The sequence below is a fragment of the Sparus aurata genome, chromosome 19 (assembly GCF_900880675.1).
Source record: "Sparus aurata chromosome 19, fSpaAur1.1, whole genome shotgun sequence".
Classification (NCBI taxonomy): domain Eukaryota; kingdom Metazoa; phylum Chordata; class Actinopteri; order Spariformes; family Sparidae; genus Sparus; species Sparus aurata.
Window position 1 is genome coordinate 11,746,559 of NC_044205.1, and position 21,665 is coordinate 11,768,223.

At 41.6% G+C, this 21,665-nt stretch overlaps 1 protein-coding gene and 1 long non-coding RNA gene across 3 annotated transcripts in view; both read right to left on the reverse strand.

Annotated features, from left to right (window-relative positions):
- LOC115569634 (cyclic nucleotide-gated cation channel beta-3-like) overlaps positions 1-16,630 on the reverse strand; it is a 65,102-nt gene extending 48,472 nt beyond the window's left edge. Inside the window, exons 1-2 of one of the 2 annotated variants that reach the window (XM_030397655.1) lie at positions 16,539-16,630; positions 10,111-10,178 (exon numbers count right to left, since the gene is read on the reverse strand). In XM_030397655.1, the coding sequence (XP_030253515.1) occupies positions 10,111-10,134 (24 nt within the window). In that variant the 5' untranslated portion in view covers positions 10,135-10,178; positions 16,539-16,630. Of the gene's footprint in view, positions 1-10,110; positions 10,179-16,303; positions 16,319-16,538 lie in introns of those variants that run through there. The other variant, XM_030397656.1, reaches the window with a different exon arrangement.
- A 1,735-nt stretch (positions 16,631-18,365) lies between these two features.
- Positions 18,366-20,928, reverse strand: LOC115569554 (uncharacterized). Its single transcript, XR_003981552.1, has 3 exons — positions 20,799-20,928; positions 20,399-20,695; positions 18,366-18,540 (listed from the first exon to the last, which is right to left on the reverse strand). It is a non-coding gene; the product is annotated as an uncharacterized LOC115569554 (long non-coding RNA).
- Positions 20,929-21,665: the final 737 nt, after the last annotated feature.

Genomic DNA, 21,665 nt, shown 5'->3' on the forward strand with positions numbered 1-21,665 from the left:
CTGACGGAGTTGATGACCGGCTGTCCGTACGTCCGTGTCTCCCCCCGCCCCGGACTGACATTGACGAGCGGTCGCGCTCCCCCACCCCCCCCCGGACAGACGGTGCGCCGCTATACTAAGAATTTCTGGGGAGAACCCTGCAATCCAAACCCAAAGATATGGTACTTACAATTGTATACCAGAGAAAAGCAACATATGTTGATAAATGTGTGAGCTTGATTCCTGCTGCAACCAAACTGTAGTGTGTATAACCCAGATCTCTGTGTTCTGGCGAGTTCTGGAAAAAACTTTGCTTACAGTAAACAGGTTGGGCACCACCATCTGGCCAATAGACAACGCCATTGTCCATTGTTGATGGCTGATGGTCAATGACTACTGAGCCCTACGCCATCGTAACATCGTGATTCAAAAGAGTTGTCCCACAGATGCTTGACAATATTGACTTTAGCTTCAGCTGGTTGATTGCTGGTTAGTCTGTCATTGTTCTTCTCAAAATGTTTTCCCATCTGTTTAGTCACAGTAGCTCTTGATGTCTTAACCTACTTTGGTCCGAGATAAGAGATAAGAGATATCAAAGTCTTTCTATCCCTCGTCTTCTACCGTCTGATTTGCAGGATATATCCTCGAACTGGTGATCACACTCCCTTGCCCCCCTGCTGGCTAGCAGCAACAATGGCTGCCAGCCATTGCATATCGCAGCAGGGTGCTTGTTCTCAATATGGTTCAGTGTAGTGCTATAGGACTAAACTGAAGTGTAGCCTGTAGCCTTGGAAATGATCCCACATTGAGGTTCTATAGAGTGCTTTACATTTTACCTGAGACTACTATAGCGAAGACATTAGCAGACAGTGTGTCTGAATGCAAATTAACAAATAGACCAACACACAAGGTCGAAAATATCATTAACGGTTAACAGTTGACGACCCTAGTTTGGTTACATTGGGGAAGCAGCTTTTTCTGAAGGTCATGTCCCGAACAACGTCAGCATCCATTGTGATGTACTTATTAATGTTGACATCATCATATACCAATTCAGTGGACATCCCCCACCTTATCGGTTAGTACTTTGATGGTGAAATGACTGTAGATAAAAGGCACTGTGAGCTCTCCTCCATTAATCACCACCTAATGGCAGTACGGTTTTGGCTCTCTAATATGAGGGGCCAGAATACAAATGATTCAAAGCAGCTTTATGAAACACATACCTGGTGTTCAGGCGTACATCAAGGTAAGAACACAACATGGAATGCTCATGGTGTGGCCAAACCACCCATTGTGGCAAGGATAGAGATTGGTCATGCTGCCAATCGAGCAACAGGCTAAGGAGCAGATCTCTAATCTCCTCTTTTCTGGAGTTGCTCATGAAGCGCAAGCACGCATGGGGATCTTCAAGACTGTGGTATGGTACGGGCTCAATTGCTGACACAAGGCAAGAAATGGATGGACAACAATTTGTAGCATCTATTACAGTTTATATACAAGGAGATTGGGATGTAAAGGATAAAACAACAAAAACAACAAAAAAGTTCTCTTCTTTATCCTTTGCATATTAATGCAGTGCTTTCGAACAACAGATGGTGACATGTCCTTGTCCAAACAAGAGATGGAAAAACATGTATTAATATTATGTTAAAGAACATTAAAATATGTGATAGAAGGAAACTGGGTGACCAGGCGGGCAGAAACATTGAATATTTCGAATGAAATGAGGCATGAGATGGAGGCAGGGATGTGATTTTAAGGTTATGAGGCAGTAATGGGTTTTGGGATGTGCAGCTTTTGCTAAAGAGATGTGTTTTTAGTTCACGACGGCACAAAGCGACTAGCTGCCTGTGAGGTAATGATTGAGCTGGGAAGGTCATTCCTCCATTGGGGAGTCATTGTTCTATAAGCTATGATTACATCCACTGATTAAATTATGGGCTGTGGGTCGTTGGAAACCACTGAGCTAAATCAGCAACACATTTAGCCTATAATTAATGAGAGCAACATGATCCATTGGTCAGATTGAACTGCTCTTATAACCAAATCGCAGCCTCCCCAAACACCTAGGTCATTACATCTTATTGTAATCCTCTGCTGCCAAACAGTCCTCAAAATGCATTTAAGATCTTGTTATCTGTTATCATCTGCCAATATGACATAAGTGTGACACTTTTGATGAAACCATAATGCTTTAAGAAGCTTTGAATAAACCACCACGGAGGGTACAAAAGGTCAAACAAGTTTCAAACCCACCAACTAACTGTAATAAAACCACTATGAAACTTGAAAAGCAATTTATTGCCGTTGGCACTGACACTAAGTAACACTTTGCCATCCAACACTGCTTCTGGCCGCCTTTTGTGGGGTTTAAGCATTTTGTTTGAGTTTTCACGATACGTAGTATCAAATGCTGTTTTAGTTCATTTCATTGCACTTTAAACTGGTTTACAACTCTTGCCTGTTGAGAGAAGCAGTCGTGACCGCTGCCGTTTTTAGTACCACGTCAAAAGAAAGAGGCTTTACGGGCACAATACTCACCAAGTTTTTTATGTGGTGGAGAAAAGGCTCTGACAGACCAAAGAGAATTATAGATGGAGATAGAGAAAGCCAAGGTTCAAAGGTTTGTAAAGATTTCATGCCCTAAAAAGTGTGGTTTGACTGAACTAGGATTGCTGTTGGAGTTTTGACCTCTTTAGACTTTTTTTATTTATTTATTTATTTATTTATTTATGTTGTTTATTTCGGGCATGTCAATTCATAAACATCACATTTCATCATTGTTCAAATAATACAATACACATGGCCGAAAGGGAAAAGCGGGAGAAGCCAAAGCTTATCAAGTCCCGCCCCCATTACCCACAGGATAAAATCTTCATCCTGATCTTTTCTTGTCATTTGCATTTACATTTTCTTTTCTCTTTTTTTTTTTTTTTTTTTTTCAACTTCTTTTGTTATGACCTTTGACAAAACATATTACAGCAGTAGCATACAGAGCTGAATTCAAGCTCTAGACAGTACATACAGATTACATGTGTGTCTACTGTTGTGTGCCGATTTACAGGGCTAGTTGAGTTCTTCACAGCTCAGAAGAACTTCTGATAACTCACAGTAGTGTCACAGTGTTCGTACCCAAGTTATCTCACATTGTTGATACACATTATAACAACATCCTGCTATGTACAACTGGCATTTCTCTTTAGACTCCCTTCTCCTTGGAAGTACGTAGGTGAAGTTGTTCTAGAAACCTGTACTCTCCTTCCTGACTGTGAGGAATGCCATATAGAATGTCAGATGTGTCACAGTAAACAATGTAGCATTTTATCCATCTCGTCAGTTGTGAACCCATGTTAAAGCTGCACGATAAGGTTCAAAGAATAATAATTTGATTTTTTTGACAGATACTGCAACTGTGAAATTAATTATCACAAAAAATGTGTAAAAAAATGTTTTGATTATAATGGCAGCCTTTTATGATTTTGGTCATATTGTGATTTCCACTGTATTTTGATTAACTGTACTGTCCACTCACATTATGGATAGTCGGATTGATGGTCACAACTTTGATTAAAAGTAAATGTATACACAGAGAACTTCATTAGTTTTATCTACCAACGTTTTGATGATCAAAGTATTATTTAAACATGATGGCTGCATCCTCATAAATATTGACAAATGCAGTGTAGACCTAACTTGTGTTATGGTCAGTGAAAAATGCAGGGTCACATATTCATATTTGATTCAAACATCATCTGTTGTCATGCTTGGCTCACAATCACATGCATAGGCACCGATCCCGTGGGTGCTCCGGTGCTCGAGCACCCACTGACAACGCTGAGCACCCACTGGCCAATCGGGATGGCCGATCAAAAAAAACAACAAAAAAAGAGTACCTGCGGAGGCTGAGAATAGCCCCTCTAACACAGAGACGCTGCATTAACGCCGCAGTGGTGGTTCGTCACTGTCAATCTAAACCCGCGGACCGTTTATAATGTGTAGTAATTGAGAACCCACTAAATGACATTATTACATGATGGCCATCAGTAAACAGTAAACAGTCTCGGTCGCGAGGGCTAAACATTGCGGTGATTTCTATCAACACAACCACTTGAGTGAGTTCAAGGTTTTTGCCGGTGACAGACGCTGTTTTTGTCTGAAAAAAATCAGAAAATAGTTATACAGTAGCAATAGTTGGTTATTTTCTCATAAATTAGTTGCTAAACTGTAAGATTCCCAAAATCCAATAAAGAGGAAGATAAAGGTGCTAACATCTGCGTAAAATCTAATAGCATCATTGCCAAATGTCAATACAGTTAATTCTTTAATTAATCTTTATTCTAATGTCATAATATCCACCTTATCCCTAGCCCCTGTGATATCTATCTATAAATGGCGTTTTCAAATCGTAACAAGATGCTAGTCTTTGTTCTCAGAGCTTAAGGCTTAAAGTGCATCAGTTACTATGATAGCTTGTCAATCCTTTCCTCAGTGACAACTATAGTAGACTCGTGGCTAGCATGAAATCTCCTAGACCTCAACAGTAACATTATGGTAAGGGTACTAGACGGTAGTGATGGGAACGAGACCGCATATGTCGAGTTCGAGTCAAGACCGAGTCTTTAAAGGGTCAAGACCGAGTCGAGACCAAGACCATAGGTTTTTAAATGCAGCCGAGACCGAGTCAAGACCGAGTCTTTAAAGGGTCAAGACCGAGTCGAGACCAAGACCATAGGTTTTTAAATGCAGCCGAGACCGAGTCAAGACCGAGTCTTTGAGGTGGCAAGACCAAGTCGAGACCGAGTCTTTAGGGAGTCGAGACCGCATCGAGAGCGATCAAAAAGAGCAGATTTGTTTTTCTTTGCTAGTTCACTGTTCAACCCACTCCAGAAGAATAACGTTAACTGCTGTGTGCAGTGTGTGCGTGTGTGACGTTTGGGCAAACATTGTATCAATATCTTTCAAAATCGTTGCTGCGCAAATACTGCAAATACGAATATTTGCAGTGATGTTGATAGGTTTTCAATGTAGTGAGTCCCCGGGACCCACAGGTGGTGAGTTGAGTGGGTCCCTGGGAAATTCAATGGGTCCCGACTCCCCAGTTAAAAAAATGTATTTCTTTCTTATATTATTCTATTTCTTCAATGTTCAAAATGTATCTGAAATTAAACAAATAAAATTCCAAATCTGAAAAGTTTATTGTAAAACAACTGTCACAGTGGCATGACATATGACATTCAAATCAAACAGCATTTTTGTAGCAACATAAATAGCACCAAAGTAAATTACTAAAATTCAAATAGTCTGCTGACCTGCAATAGGTTTTATCTTTTTATTTGGTGGCATTTTTGCGTTCTCCTTTTCTTGCTTACTCCTAAGGTAGTGATGGTTATAAGGTTAAAATGGTGGCTGCCATTCAATGTAGTTTTCATCACCACCACCGGATTATGTTTTAATTATTACAGCACGTCCCGTAAACGTTAAAACGTAATCGACACGAATGAGCAAAAGAACAATGAACAATTTTGGGTCGGGGGGTGATGATAAATGACACTTAAATCTGTGTCTATAATAACCCCACCCTGACATATAAATGTCACATCTGTCTTGATTCGTTTAATTAAAATATAATATAATATCTATAATAGAAGCGTACTGCAACTGTACTTTTTTTTTACCATTAAATGTTATTTTATACATTATCATATTTTATAATGTTCTGTCATGGACTATGTCACTTCACTGCTAACAGAAAAGACAGCTGCTCACTGCCAGTTGCAGCTTCTTATCTTGATCTGCAGTCTTTGTTAATTTTTTGTCATGATTGTTATTATTAGTACTTAGATTATCAAAAATCACAGTTACATGTCAGGATGTGGTTATTATAGACAGATTAAATATTTAACTGTCATATGTCATCACAGTAACAGCGTTACATACATTAGCAGCTGTAAACACATAAAAACATTATAAAACACATCATGTGGTTTGGTGTCGACCTGTATACTGAACGTATCAGGAGTAATTAACGTTTATAATCATCAGAGAACGTTACAGACATTGTTTTTGGTTGCTCTACGTTTCCAGAGAATTCACAGAGAAGCTGGAGAAGTTTGTGACATTTTCATCCTGCATTTTTGTGAGGAGGGAATCAAACGCCTGTCCCAAACGCCTGGTCTGTAAGTGGTTGAAACAAATACATGCCCGGGTATTATTTGGTATTTTACGGTAGATCCTGCCTCATCAGCACGAGCTGAACAATAAATCTAACACAGCAAGAGAGGCGGGACTTAAGGCAGAACAGCCAATCATCAGCCGGTCAGTCCCAAAGCCGGTGTCATGTTTGAAGCAGCAACAGGAGAGAGGAGGCAGCTGCAGCGAGCGCAGACACAGAGCGGCCGGAGAAAGTGACTCCGGCCGCAGTGAGGTGTTTGTGCAGAAATGCAGGAAAAAGTGTTGGTGTTGAAACACACACATCCCCCACGGGTGCGACGCCCCTGGTTGAAAGGAAATCAGCGGTGACGGGCTAGTTGTTTTGGTAGCGGCTAAATTAGCATGTCGCGATACTTTGTACAGGGGATCACGTCTGCGCCGAGTAGATGTGCAGAGGGTTGAAACAGCGCTTGTCCGGTCTGCTAACAACAAGGTTTCTTTTGCCAGTTACTGTGATTAAACACGAGTTGTTTAATGTTCACAATGTATCATTTTTAATGGGAAAAATGAGGTGCGTCCCCGGGACGCATGGATAGTAAGTTTAGTGCGTCCTTTCAGATTTTGGTCTCGGTCTAAAATTACGAGTCCCCCTCCTTCCAATGAAGGACGAGACCGAGTCAAGACCGAGTATTTTTGCTTTGGAGTCCGAGACGAGACCGAGTATTTTTGCTTTGGAGTCCGAGACGAGACCGAGTAAGCAAAAAATGGTCTCGAGACCGGTCTCGAGTCCAAGACCGGACTCGAGTACTACAACACTACTAGATGGTAAGCTAGATAGCCAGACATGCTACAGTTTGCAGCTTTATTTATTTATCCTCATTTGCACTAAATTGTCTCCTGTTTTTGTTGTACTGTTGTTCTTATGTGCGGTGTCCTTGAGTGCTTTGAAAGGCGCCTTTAAATAAAATGCATATTATTATTATTATTGTTATTATTATTATCATCATCATCATCATCATCATCATCATTATTATTATTTGCAGTGCTTCAGAGCACATAAACACACTTTTCATCCATTCCTTACACTTTTTATTTATAAAGGACACGATCACTAAAGTCCTTAATTACATAGACAATGTTGGAGGTGTGGATGAATAGATGGACATTTTTGCATCATGTATAAATGCACGTGGCACACGTTTTATTGCACTAGTTGATGACGTCTTTTGAAAGAACCATTATCTTTTTTTTTTCCAAGAATAATATCCACCTGGGGTGAAAATGACACGTCCCGCTGAGACATGTTGAAGCTCTGCTGCAAATGAAAATAGTTCTATTAGATTGACCGTTGAAGACACTGTTGAAAACCAGGTTCGATTTATGAATCAATTTGTCATCATCAAAGACTGTCAAAGCAAAGCCGACAACGCTCAGTGGTTTTTCATTTGTCATTGCGGGATTGTCTCTGCTTTGATAGGAGCCATTCTCTATTTCTCACATTCACTAAATTGCTTTCCCTTTGTCAGACCTGATAATCACTCGTATATTGTAGTCGGTCAATGACTAGGAAAGAAGTCTGGCACAAGAACCAATCTGGAGGGAAAAAAAACCCCTGCCTGGTTTGTAGACACAGAATAATGACTGAATGTGTCGGGAGTAAATGTCAATAGCGGGACAACTGTTTTATGAAATTTATGACAGTAAATTTGAAATGTGCAATGTCAGAAATGTCTATTTTTTGCGTGTGAGTTTGTCCCCTGAGACAAAGACAGAAAGGCATAATTGTGTGTCTCTGTGAGATAAGCCTCTGCCACGGTTCGACGTCTGGCTTTTATCTTATTGAAGGCTGGTTTATTAATTGCCCAGAGAAGAATAACAAAAGCTGAACGGGGGTTTGATGAAATCAAACTTTGAATGATTGATGTGTTTGATGGTGGTCATAAAATCTGTTAGTTCCGACATTCAGCCAGAGAGTAGCAGCAATACGACTCCCTCTCTGGTCGTCTCTCCTCCCTGTTGCTTGACAGTATTTGCCAAACTTTGAGTTTTATCTGTTTTCAAATAGTTAGGTGTGGCCCTACAATCTGGACTCAGTAAAAAACATCGGCCCAAAGGACTCCATAGAAGATCATCATCCAGTGAAAGATAGCACGATCAAAACATGCGATTCGTCGAATCATTAGGCCAGAGAGAATGACACAACTCATGAAGCTGTGAAGCCAACAGGGCGATCACCCACTGTGTTCCGACCACTAAGGAGTCTGAATCACTCAAAATGTCCCTCCCTGGATATAAAACTTTGTTGTAAATCTGTAAGAGGTTCCAACTCCAAACACATGAGGACGAAAGGATCCATTTAACCGAAAGTCCGACAGTCTGTTGTCCAGAATACAAACACCCGTTGTTCCAAAGGCCCATTGCTTCAGAAATGCAAACTTTAGTCCCTTTAGTTGTTAGTTTGGTGACAATCTGCCCTGTCCATGATGCTTACTCAGCAGGGAGTGTGGGTCTGGCCTGGCATCAAACGACATACCCTAATCCTAACCTGATGCCAAGTTATTAAGGGCAATAAAACTCCTGGGAGAGTGTGTATTTTCGGAACAACCGACCTTCAGAGCAGAGGGCTTTTGTTTTATTTAGAAGAAACAGGCTGTCGAACAAATGGGCCCTGGGACAAGAATGTGACATTTTTCGGACTATTGGCATTCTGGAATGACAGGCTGTGAGGCTGGGTAGTCCACCTGGAAACTGCTAATGGAAGTTACTGCTTCCAGCCAAGACATAACCTCACATTAAACCATGTACTGTATTGTCGCTGTACATGTTATTTAATTTGCACAAAATCAGCCCAAACCAGGGGTAGAGACTCTTAGCATGCCACTCCCTCCCGGAGCCTGTTGGGTGGGTCGGAGTCTGCAGGGAGATTCAGCTCACCTGGTCTGGTTGCAAGACTATATTAGCAGGTGGCAGTAAGCCGGTTGGTCTTTCCCTTCCTACAGCTGGCATCCACCTTGCATCATTTGTCGAACGATTTCTGTTAACCTTACTTTCATTCATTATATGTTTTGTTGTAAAATCTCTTCCATGGACGCCCTTCTTGTCATGTTCCCTGAGCCAGTTTGTGACAAGCTGCTGGTAGCTGGATTTCGTTACCTTTGGCTAACCTTCTTCCAGTTACAGCTACATGCTATATAGGCAGAATGGCAGGGATATTACCATCTAAAAGCAATAATATACAAAAGCATATTTTACATTACTTAGAATTTTGAAAATGTTATGTTTAGTGCCTAAAGAAAACGTCCCTTTGTCTGTTGGTTGGTTGGTTTGTCACCAGGATTATACAAAAACCACTAAACGGATTTCCACGAAACTTGAATAGAGGATGGGTCTAGGCCCAGAACACACCATATCAACTTTTGGTCAAGATATCAAGATGAAGGGATACATTTTTTGTCACTTTCTTTAACATTGTGAAATAGTTTGTTTGTCGACACTTTAGTTGGTTTCTCAGTGAATAATACATGGCCCTTGATGAAAAAGTGAGCACAATCTGATGTGGATCCAAATAAATATTCGGATCTAGCTGATTTAAATATGATTTATTCGATATTGGATTAGGCTTGATTGAATTAAAGGGACTGTTTGGCCTTGGCAGAGGTCTACACTCTGCCATTCTAGTCGCATATGCTTTTGTTCAAGGCAGCTCACATGGCAACTGGCAATGCATTGAAGTGTAACTGGTTGTAAACAAAAGCATTTGTTATGCTTCTTTGGGCCACAGAACGACCAAAACAGTCTCTTTAAAGTAGCTTTAAGCATTTAAGTAATTCCTTAGAACTTCAGTTTTGTCACTGAAAAAGGTTAAATGGTGCTGCCACACTGAAAAGTCTGCTTAATCATTCTTTGGCTTTTCTTTTTCTGTTTTTTAAAGCACTTCCTGCAGATATGTAGAAATAAAGGTTAGAGTTTCAGCCCTACCAGTTTTCGTCCTTCCTTCTTCATGGATGTTCACACCTGTCGGTCATTTCGATTGAACTCAACTGCATCTGTTTTGGGAACAAAGGACAGGAGTGATGGTGAAAAACCGAAATGCAAAAAAGACGGGGGGAGAAAAGAGTGTGTAAAGAGCTAAAAGGCGAAACAGAGAAAGAAACTGAAAGAATGGAAGAAGCAGATAGATGGAGGGAAGAGTGAGATAACAGCTAACCAGGCCAACGGAGGCAAGGTGGATTGATTGTGGCTTATCGGCGCCTAAACCCGACAGGTGAGTGACAGCTGGATGCACATCCTTTCAACCGAGACCCCCACACACACACACAGTTAGTCAAACACACTCAAATACACACATTTACGCACTCTCAAAATGAAGCTGTCTCTGTCTTAATCATTTTCCCTCATTTACATGCAACGATCAAGGCTCTTGACTCAGGAAGGAAGGGGGAATAAAGTGTGTGTGTGTTTGTGTGTGTGTGCATGGTCTCACGTCTCAGAGTGCTCGCTGCAGGCAAGAAGTAAAACATGGTCATTTGTTTGTGATTGCCCAAGCAAATCTCTTCCTGGTCTGGGTGCTCTTGTATTGTTTGTGTGTGTGTGTGAGAGGCGGAACAGTCACTTCTTTAAAGTCAGTATCAGGTCTTACAGAAGCTTTGGTCCATATTATTATCATAATACAAAAAACACAAGTGTGGAGGAGGTATGTCGCAAAATTTTGTATAAAAATGTTGATACAAACATAGTAAAATCAATACTATTCTGTTTTCTCTAAAAAGACAAAACCTGGTAGACTTGAAAACATAATCAATACATTAATAAATTATAAGAATACATTTTGGTTGCAGCCAAATGATGAGTGAAAACTTGTTCTTGGAGCACAATATGAAGGCATTTATCTTAATTGGTATTTTATCATTCATTCATTATCCAACAAAAAAAAGAAATTAAATGGCAAATGGCCATTTTTACATTTTCAGATTAATAAGTGAGCCTTAGAGGAGCTTGTGGGCAGATTTTGATACCCCTTAGTAATGCCAGGCTAGCAGTTTACCCTTTTCCACTATTTATGTCAAGCTATGCCAACTGGCTGCTGGCTGGCATTAGCCGTATACTCACCATACAGAATATGAGAGTGATGTCAGGCGAATAAGAAAATAACACTGTATACATTGAGACACAAAAACAATGGAAACATGCATTGTAACAGTGATGTTTTAACTAGCCTTGTAATATTTTCAGTTTGTTGCAAATCAGCCTGTCCTCATCAAAGCACAACCTTAGGCTATAGGTTGAATGTAAAAGCAGCTTATTACAACCTATACTGATAATTCTGTGGTCTGTAGCTGTGGTCTTTATCGAATGATAAGAAGTATATTGCGTGTCAAAGTCCAAATAAGGAGGAGGTTGGGGACGGGATGTTGGGTCATCGAGCACAAGACTTTCACCCAGAACACCGCAGCTGGTGTCTATTGTGAATCCAAATGTAAACTGTAAAGTATATAAACTTACTTACTAACTTACTTACAAAATTATGTCAGGCACACAAGTGCAGTTACATCAGCTGCATAGTTATTTTATCCCTACTCTCAATGTTTTTCTAAACCTAACCAAACTGCCAAAAGCCCATACACCTGTTGCTGGTGCGCTGTAATGGTCACGTTGTTTTTGGAGTGACTGGCAATCAGCAAATTCCAGTGTTGAGGTAGAAAGATGTGTTGCAATAAACGACAGAAATGTAAAAACTATAATCATGTCTTAGAGTGAAGATGGCCAGCTGGAGCAGAGGACCTCCAATATGGCTGCCAGTTAATTTCCTACAATCCCAAGACATACCTCATCACCTGCAGGTGAATCAACTGGGAAACATTTCTAGTCTTAACCAGCCTTTAATAATCAGGGTGGGGTGTCATCTGGATGTTAATAAAGTGTTGGCAGTTTACGAGAGGCTGCGTGTGGGAAGCTGTAAGATCTTCTTACCAAGAGGATTCTTAAGACTTTAAAAGTTTGCGCTGAAAATTAAACAATGATTTCATATACGGAGCTCTCTGTTATGAGCACACACAGTAGCCTGACACACAGCTCTTGTGTTTATGACATCATTGGATATGGTGGGCTGACTGTGATGCTGCAGCTGCAACACACACACACACACACACACACACGCATGCGCGCGCACACACACACAAAAACAGTGCTCACAGGCCCTTTGGCTTGCCTGGCCTGATTCAGACAGGAGCTTCACTTTCCCACGCTTCCAAAAGTGGAGCAGACTGCCCTGGAAGAAGATACCGTGGAATATTTTAATACTGGACACACTATCGGAATATTGTGTCTCATATCCAGACAGTCCCGTTAGTCCACTGGCCTCTTTTTGTTTTATTTTCATCGCACACCCATGCACACACGCACACACCTACATGAAGGCCTCACAGATTGTTTTGATGGATTTCTGCACTTAGAACCGAGGATCAAGTTTACTGTACATGCAGGCATTTTAATCCGTGCAGCCTGATGGATTACATGTAAAACGTGGTTGATAATTCATAGTGTTGTATAGCGAACAACCTGATCGATTCGCCATGCCTCCTGCCTTAATCCTGTAAAGACTCTGCCCAGGCTCGAGCTTGCCGTCCTGTTACATTGTCTTTTAATTGAGTGGGACGGCTCAGCGTTATGGCATCACTCCCACGCCCTCAGGGAATGCAGGTGGTAAAGCTTACAATCCGCTACGTATTGTGTGGCTGTGGTAGCGCTGGGTATCGGTCCCACTGAGCTATCAGTGGTTGAGCAGCAGTGTGTGTACACTGATGTTACGTGATACATCCTCAGGGAGTGAATTCATTTCCTCCTTAAGCCTGTGCATTTGTTGGCATCTGGCCTCGTCTAAAAAAAAATTCTCAGCTGTCTTTTTCTTCCCTTCTCCCTCCATCTATTTTCCACTGTTGCTCCATGTGCCAGGGCAGCACACTACATTATGGACTGATTATAGCTCCAATGGCCTCATTACTGTCAACGGAGGTCTCAAACAGGGTAATAGCTGCCTAATTCTGGGCTATTAGAGAAGATGATTTGCCCCCTTATTAGCCCTCTCTGCTTGGTAACCAGACAATCAATGAACTGAGCTACAGCGAGTTTGTGTTCTTTGGCAGTGAGATGTAAAACAGACATGAATGCATACACCATGTCATGACTCAGTGACAGACAGACAGACATAGAGACGAAAATTTAAACTTATATTGTACACTCAGACAGTAATCGCTTCAGCTGACTCCACAAACCAGTAAGAGGGCTGGTGTTAGCCGCAGCCCATTAGCACGGTGTCAATCACAGATGCCATCTTCTGACTTCCAGAGCATACATCACACTTAAGCCGGCAATTTGTAGCTGATTAATAAACAGCTCTGCTGCCACAACAGCGCGCTGTACTGCTGTCAAATAGAAAGTGTATGGATGATTCAATCCAATTATAGGAATAAAGTGAGTATTAGGGGAGTAACTTTTTATTTTATTCTAACACTGCCCCATCAGAGCAAAGTCCTGCCATTTCTGACCTCTACTCCCAATGTGTTTTCAACATGGCCGGCCGGTAAGAAACTTAATCATACTACAGCTAAAGAGTACACCAAAATACGGTTCTGACAACATTTGAGTAGAGAAACTGGCTATATAGTATCAGAATAATCATTAAAGTTTGACCAACACTGCCTAGTTTGACAGAAATCTCAAATTTCTGGCACTGTAGTTGTTAAGGAATTGACAAGACCTGGCGGAAAACTTCAACTATTAGTTACGACATTTTAAACGAATCAACACCTGGAGTCATATTGAATTCAGCTCTAATGTGAAGGGAAGAAGTGTTCAGAGATGACTTCGCAACTTTTGGGATTCAAAAAGTGGTTTCATCTTTACTCCCGTCTAAGATGACTGCAGCAGCTATCTGCAGAGGTGAACTCTACAGTCAGGTGATTATGTTGACTGCTGACTGAAGCTGGAGGGGGAATGTGCTTTACTTCATGAAGACAACATTCACTGAGCGTTGACCTGAATTTAAACACGAAGACACACATAACCTCGCTATATGCCACTGCTTGCTGACATCAGTTTATGGCTGGTGTACAGTAAAGTAATCTAGCTTTTGGGGCAGATAAACACTGCATGAGTGATCCAAATAAACGTGTATGATCCTTCACTGCTGGTGAAGACACCACTATCGGTGATGAAAAAAAGATCTGATGTGACGCAGCCTCAAATGTTCACTGACAAGGTAAAGTATTAAAGTTTTATTAGCGTAAAGTTTCTTCCCTGCCCTGGAAGTTGTGACGGGCAACCAAATCAATGCACCGTTACCTTGAGTCAACTTGTGGATTTCTCTGGGTCTCTGGGTTGGAAACATTTGTGGTAATGGAAGTACACAACTCAATAAAAAATATATAAAAACAGCTAGGAATGTCCCGATCCGATCTGTAGGATCGGGGCTGATCTGGGCATTTTTCCGCTGATTAGAATTGGCAATTTTGAACGTGGACCCAAGCCCGATTTTTTATTTTGCTTTTGTTTTTTTTCACGTCAGTGCACAATTTGTGGCAGAACTTAGATGCGCGCTAACGTTACTCTGGTAAACCTGTGGATAAAATGTCTGCAGTGTGGAAATCACTTAAATTTGAAAGTGAAAGCAGTCCAACAGCGACATGTAACATCTGCAATATGGCCGTTTCGCGGAGCTGCATTTAATACTACTCATTTGATGCGGCATATACAAAACAAACACTCAAAGAATACAACGTGTTCACTCGAAAGTACAGGCAAGGACACCAAAGCAGCAAACAGTCGCGGATACTTTCAAAAGGAAAGAGAAATATCCTCGAGACAGCGACATGGCCACAAATATTACAGAGAAGATAACTGAATTAATCGCTCTGGATAACCAGCTCATCTCCATCGGCGAGGATCAGGGTTTTCTTCGTCACCTGGAGTTTTTGAATCTCCGGTATGCCCTACCATCTCAGCATTACATTACATTTACTCCACTTTCGAGGTACAACGTGCCAGTATGCGAACTAGTTACGTGGGTCTCATACAGCAGAGCGTGTAAAACAGGCAATCGAGGAGATGCTGAATGCTGTGAAATAGACGAGCAACGCGTCCACGTCATTTTATGTGACAACGAAAAGAACATGTAAAAAGCAATGGATAATAAGGAGGTACCAAATGTGGGCTGCGTCTCACACACACTTCAGCTGGCTGCACACGAGGGTCTGCTGTCACAGTGCAGCGTCACACACTCACCTGCTAACACAAGGAAGGTGGAGGCCAATGTTGGAATAGCATATGCAGAATAAGAAAGAGCCAGATGAAAGTATATACATTGTTTCAACAAAATAAAGATAACCTATTAAGGAACAGCTTGGATGCAGGTACTATTTTCTTAATGCAGCTGTATTATCCAGGAAAATATTAGTTCAGGCTAAGTATCCGACTCGGTAAAAAAAAAAGAAAAATCCAATGTAACCATGCAGTGAGGTATAGAGACTTTGTAGAATTATGACACAACAGACCGAAGGAAGATGTGAGCAGCTATACATGTACTGACAACCTAAATAAAGGTTTTTGTACAACAGGTACACTGAAGCCTCGCTCTCACCTATGGATTCACGCTGGCGACTGATTGTGATGATAACCTTATTCCTCTATTTTGTGTTTTGGTTCCTTTACATAGTGAAGTGGAGTGGAAAAACAACTCAATGCTTCAGTTCACAATCAAATTGGTTATTTCCAGTTTATCAGCACCGTACACGAGGGGGCTCTTGAATAAACTCGAATCTTTCTCAGTCTCACTTTTAAACTCTCGACTAGCAGAATGTTATTTCGAGCTCCAATTCACAATAAATGGCACCCTTGTCAGCCTGTTACACTCTGAGAAGGGCAAATATCAATAAAGAATGCTCGGACACAGCGTTTCCTCTCTGGCAGCTTCACTGAAGATGTATTTTTTTTTCTAAAGTATCAACAGTAGGTACAAAATGTACATATTTAATACATGAAATATTACAACATACAAGAATATGTATTTTCTAATAAGTCCACGTTCACTCTGATTTTCTGCTGGTTTTTAACAGGTAAACAAACGGGTAAATATATTACTACATTTCTCACTTTTTCTTTCAGCATTACACTATACCTTTTGTTGAATGCATGTGTCAAACTTATGCTCAACAACATGTGCTCCGTGCTGCCCCAACCAGAGGACCGAATTAAGCTAGCTGCTAACCAGCATAACAAAGCATTATAAGGAATCCAAACATAAAAGAAATGCTTCTGAAACACTCAAAATTCGGTCAGCACATTTATAAAATATATGCAAAACAGTTTAAAAAAAGGGAGTCAAGAATTCAAGCGCAACATAGTTTCCTTACCTGAAAAGGGGAAATATCATTAAAGATGCTCAAACACGGCGCTTCTTCTTTGGCAGCTTCGCTAAGATTGAGCCATCATGGCGGAGAGCTCCCCCTTCCGGCCTCAGCAGGCATAACTAATCAATCACAAGCGTCATCCATAGACATGGCGTCATCACTCAGAAGGCTCACCAGGTAGATCACAGATTAGCTCATCTGACAGGTAGGTATAATTATAACTTTTAAAAGTTTTTACCCTTGTTTGTACCAAACACAGTTTGACTTCTTTCACATTTTTAACTTTATTCACATGAATTTGAAATTATATATTTTTTTATTTATAGCTGACCTATTTATAAATGAGTTATATTGTCACCTTGACAGTTTTAAAGCTGATTTTAATTATTTTTTTAAGCATATAAAATGAGTCTATCACACCTCCAGTGTTTTAGTCTATATATGTGAATGAAGGACTGCATAATAGAAATCCTTTTTTCCGCATGAGCTATGACGCACAAGAAAAATAAAAGAAGTTTCAAGTGTTTCTTTGTCCAAATCTCCTCCAGAAGACTTCACATTTAAACGCATTTAAATGTAAGACAGTGGAGCGTGCGCGATGATGGTGGGACACAAGACAAAGGAGTGAGGAGAGGATGAAGGATAATTTCCTTCACTGAAAGCCTTCCGAGCCTTTCTTGTTTGAAATGCAAAACCACTCGAGAAAATAAAAAAACTGGAGGGACGGAACAAAATTCTGCAATTATTCCAGCTGTCTGACGGAGACACCTGCCACCCCTCACCTGTGCTGCAGGGACAGGCTGACAGTGAGGGGGAGACTCTGTCACCATACCTGAACACAGGTGTTAGGTAGGCTGACGTCTCATCTGAACCTGCACTGCCAAGTGTATCTCCACACACATACACATACATCGAACCTATAGGCAGGGCTGATACTTCCTGTTTGAGACACCTGAGGCATCACAGAGATAAGACTTGAAAAACAGCCACCAGCACTGTTGCACCGTCTCCTCAAAGTAGTCAAGCTTCACTTTAAATCAATGCAGCTCCTAACCACCACGGCAGCACACACCACTCCTACCAGCCCCCAGGGAGAAATAATCGCTTTTTCTTGACCTCCTTCACTCTTTTTTCTCTCCGTCTTTTTGCTTTAATGCAGTTATCAGCTGAGTGTTAGCACTGAGTTGCTCTTTTGGTTCTTTACGCTAGGATTTAATGGGAGTGCAGCGTCTCGATAGCACTGTGTGGTCAGTGGAAACAGATCTCAACCCCTCGCCAACCCTTTGTTGCGTTGCTATCTGTAGAAAACACATGCTTTCCAGTACAGAGACAATATGGGTTCAATTTCTATTTTGTTTGGTAAAAAAAGTGCTTTTGCTCTTGAAATGTTGGTCAGTTCATCTGAGTTTTTTTTTCGGTTGAAGATTTGGAAAGATGCATCACACCACTGCACAGCATGCTCCAAGATATCAGCTGAAATATCAGAGGCCTCGTCCTCGCCAGGGTTCGAATCTGCCCTGTGGCCCTGTGTGTGTCCCATCTCTCATCCAGTTTCCTGTCGCCCCTCAGCCGTCTAATAAATCCACACACAAAAAAAATGGATTCATCTTCACTCCTGTTTATCAACCTGACTGCAGCAGCGACCCACAGAGATGACCTCTATTGTCAAGCATTTATATTCTGTAATGTTGACTGCCAACTAAAGCGCGTGGGGAAATGGGATTCCCTTTATGAAGACATTACAATAAGGGGAGGGGAAAAGAAGCGAGAACCGTTGTCTCTGGTGAGTGATGAATTCACTGACCTGAATTTATATGTGTATATATACATATCCTACATCAGCCATAATATCAACTGGCCAAAAAGAGAGATCTGTCCCTCGAAAAAATTGTTGTCTCCTTGCTCTTGAAACTTTGATGTTTGCTGCATCACTCCCGGAAAAATTGTGTCGTTCCTCAGTGCCATGTTTTTTTTTTCTTCTTCCTCTTCTTCTTCCAGTGCGCAGCTGAAACAGATTGGAACAGATGATAAAGTCAGCCTCTCATGGGCTCATTAGTTCATACAGGATGTGGACTGGAAAAACACAGAAACCTGGACAGAGCAGATGGGTTGCCTCCATGGAAAAGAAAAGGATCCGACTGAGGAGACACCAGTTCCAAAAAGTCGGTACAGCGACAGGTGTGAGATGTGCGCGAGGTCATGTGAAGCCTAAAAGACGCTGGATGCGACGTCATGCCTGCATCAACTTAAATCGCAAATGGTCCTGTCCCAAAGTACTGTCACATCAGAGGCTCATCCCATTGGCCTTTGAAGTTGAATATAAGCACGGGTGAGAAGTATTTCCCAGTGGACATGAAGCAGCAAATTGATAATTAAGCGCGGAATACAAACTGCCTGTTAGCAGCAGTGAGCATCCTTCGGCTGCAATGCACACAGTTTTCCATATGGTTAAGTCTTCGGCCAAAGTTAAACTACAAGCGATTGATGTTGTGCACGTGCGCTAATAAACGCCGCTCGTGGGAATTCCATTATGCGCTTGGAAATTCATGGAGCGAGCGTGCATAACTAAATCAAGTAGTCGGCCCGGCAGACAGCTTCCTCGATTTCTTCCAGAGGTGTAAGGGCATGTCTCTGAGAAATATATTCTAAGTGATTCAAATGGATGCAAATGTAAGAGGAAGAGAACAAACAGAGGATTAGGAGGAGCAGGCTGCACTAAACAAGTGACTCTTTAGTCTGGATTTAAATATTGAGACTGTCTCTGTGTCACTGATGCTCGGTATAATTGAGCCTCGCCGCCTGCAGACTTCTTCAGTACATTTACATTGTTGGCTGTTTGGCTGATGTTTCTATGCACAGTGGCTAAAGTAATAAGCAGTGCAAGGGGGGCAGGTTTATATATTCATAGCGTATATTTTCACTCCAGCAGCACAGTGCCTGAAAATACAGACGAGATCTGTGATGGACAGTAAACAGCTTCCTGTCACCTAAGGCCTTTTATTCGGGCAGATGGAGCAGCAGTGTCCACGGGCGTGCCTGCTGTAGTTGACTGAATATTGACTTTTTATCAGCACTTGGTGGTCTGCATTTTAACAGGCAGCCGAGAAGACATGCCAGTGCCGGTGTCTTGTGGTAAAACATGGAAATGGGATGCACACCTGACAGGAGACTTTATATCGAGGGGGTGATGGCAGGGCAGAACAGCTGCTGCTTTTAAACACTCTGGGCACAGCAGGCAGTTGCCATTAAATGTCAAATACTGAGGGATGCAGGATTAAAATATAGACAGTGGGTGTATAATTATTGCAATTATCTCATTAAGATCTGTTTCAACATGTTTGCTCATTTTGTACCAACTTTGATTACGAGAATCCTTAAGTAATTTCCTTCATTTGTACTCAAGGACCAAATACCACAGCCAGTGAAAATTCAAGTCTGATTGAGTGAGAAGGCGTGGTTAAACTTTTAGTAATGTGACAGTATAAATGGACACCTGAGACGTTTGATTTTGATTGCAGCTCTAAATTAATGCGCTATAGTCTGTATGTAAAATGAGTGTCATTGGCTCCAGCTGACAAAAATATATATTAATGGTCTCTATGTTTTTTTCTTTGCCAAGTGTCCATAGTGTAAGCGGGATAATGCCCTTGGAGGTGTCCATAATCAGGAATTACTATTGTTGCACAGTCATACTGCTCAAAAAGCCTCTTTCTTGGAACACACGCCCTACTCCACCTCTGATTGGTTTGCTTAGTTGATCGCGTTCTCTATGCTTAGCTCAGACTGTTTACTCACACAGTAACTCTGGTTATGTCTGTTTTCGGTGGTGTTTGAGCTGTAGTTTTGCAGGGAAACACTCTGACCTCTTCACACCAACGCACAGGCCTCATTGGCCTCTGTCCTGGTCTTCTGGTGCTCCTATCGGGGTCACTCATCCTCCGGAGCCACAAGAGTGTCTCTAGGCTTGTTAGTTGGAGCAGTAGGCTGGTTGTCCACAGGGCGGGCTGCCTTTCCGCTGCTCCACCACCTGCCATGTCTGCCTCACTTAACAGAGCCAGAGACACTGATGCTGTGACAGTCGTCGCTGTGTTTATCAGCGGGGAAACTGCGGCTCACAATGTGCTCCATCAGCTCCGCCGCACGATGTTTTTACAAGCCAACTGCAAGAAAATACAACACATCAACCTATTAGCACCAGACAGCCACTGAACATACAGTTAGATTTTAAAGTACTTGAGACTATTTATCATGATGATATCTTACCATGATAGGCCATTCCATCAAAACCTGGATACAGTGTTGGCGGGGAAACCCCATTTGTTCCTTTGAAAGCTGCTCAGTGCCACATGAAGCCAACAAGGCTCAATTTCCTGGCTATAAAGTAACCCGGATCTTGTGCTTGTGTTGTGGGGCTCATAGAGTGCGCTCTGGAGACTTCTGCCAACCAAGTCAGTTATCTTCATTAAAAAATAAAATGGGTTAATCATGCAGCTCTTTCTAAAGAGCTAGACATTCAAAATTCTATTGGACCGAATGGCTCAAATTATGATAGTCAAATGAGTAATTTCACAGGCTTTGTGGAACTCAAAAAAGTGAACCCTTTGTTTTACAGCCACTACTTTCACAATGTAAGCTCATGGGAAAAAGTCTTTTGTGCCCCAGTGCATCATATGATGTCGTAATTATACAGTTTGGCCACTACAAAAGTTGGCTTCAAAGCTTGGTGCTCTTCCTGTGGGCTTAGCTATATCCCAAGTCATTTTCACTCTTTTTCAGTTCCTACTGCAGATGACTGGGGTCTGTTGATTTATACAGATCTGAGTCATGAAACCCAAACTGCGTCAGCTGCACTTGGCAAATCTTGAAATACAGACACTATGGCCAAATTGTCCTAAAAACAACAGCATGACCCTGGTGTTTAGATTGGATAAAAGCCTTGAGGGATTTTCCCCAAACACGATAAACGATGTAGAGCTCCTCAGATTTCCCATTTTCTTAAACCTCAGAAAATACTGGGAAATGTTTTTCTCACTTTTGACAGCTGTGGGTCCACAGTGACATGCAGGTGTTTAGCAACATCATAAAGAGCATCACTGCTGACTGGATAAAACGATGTGTCATAAGAGACAT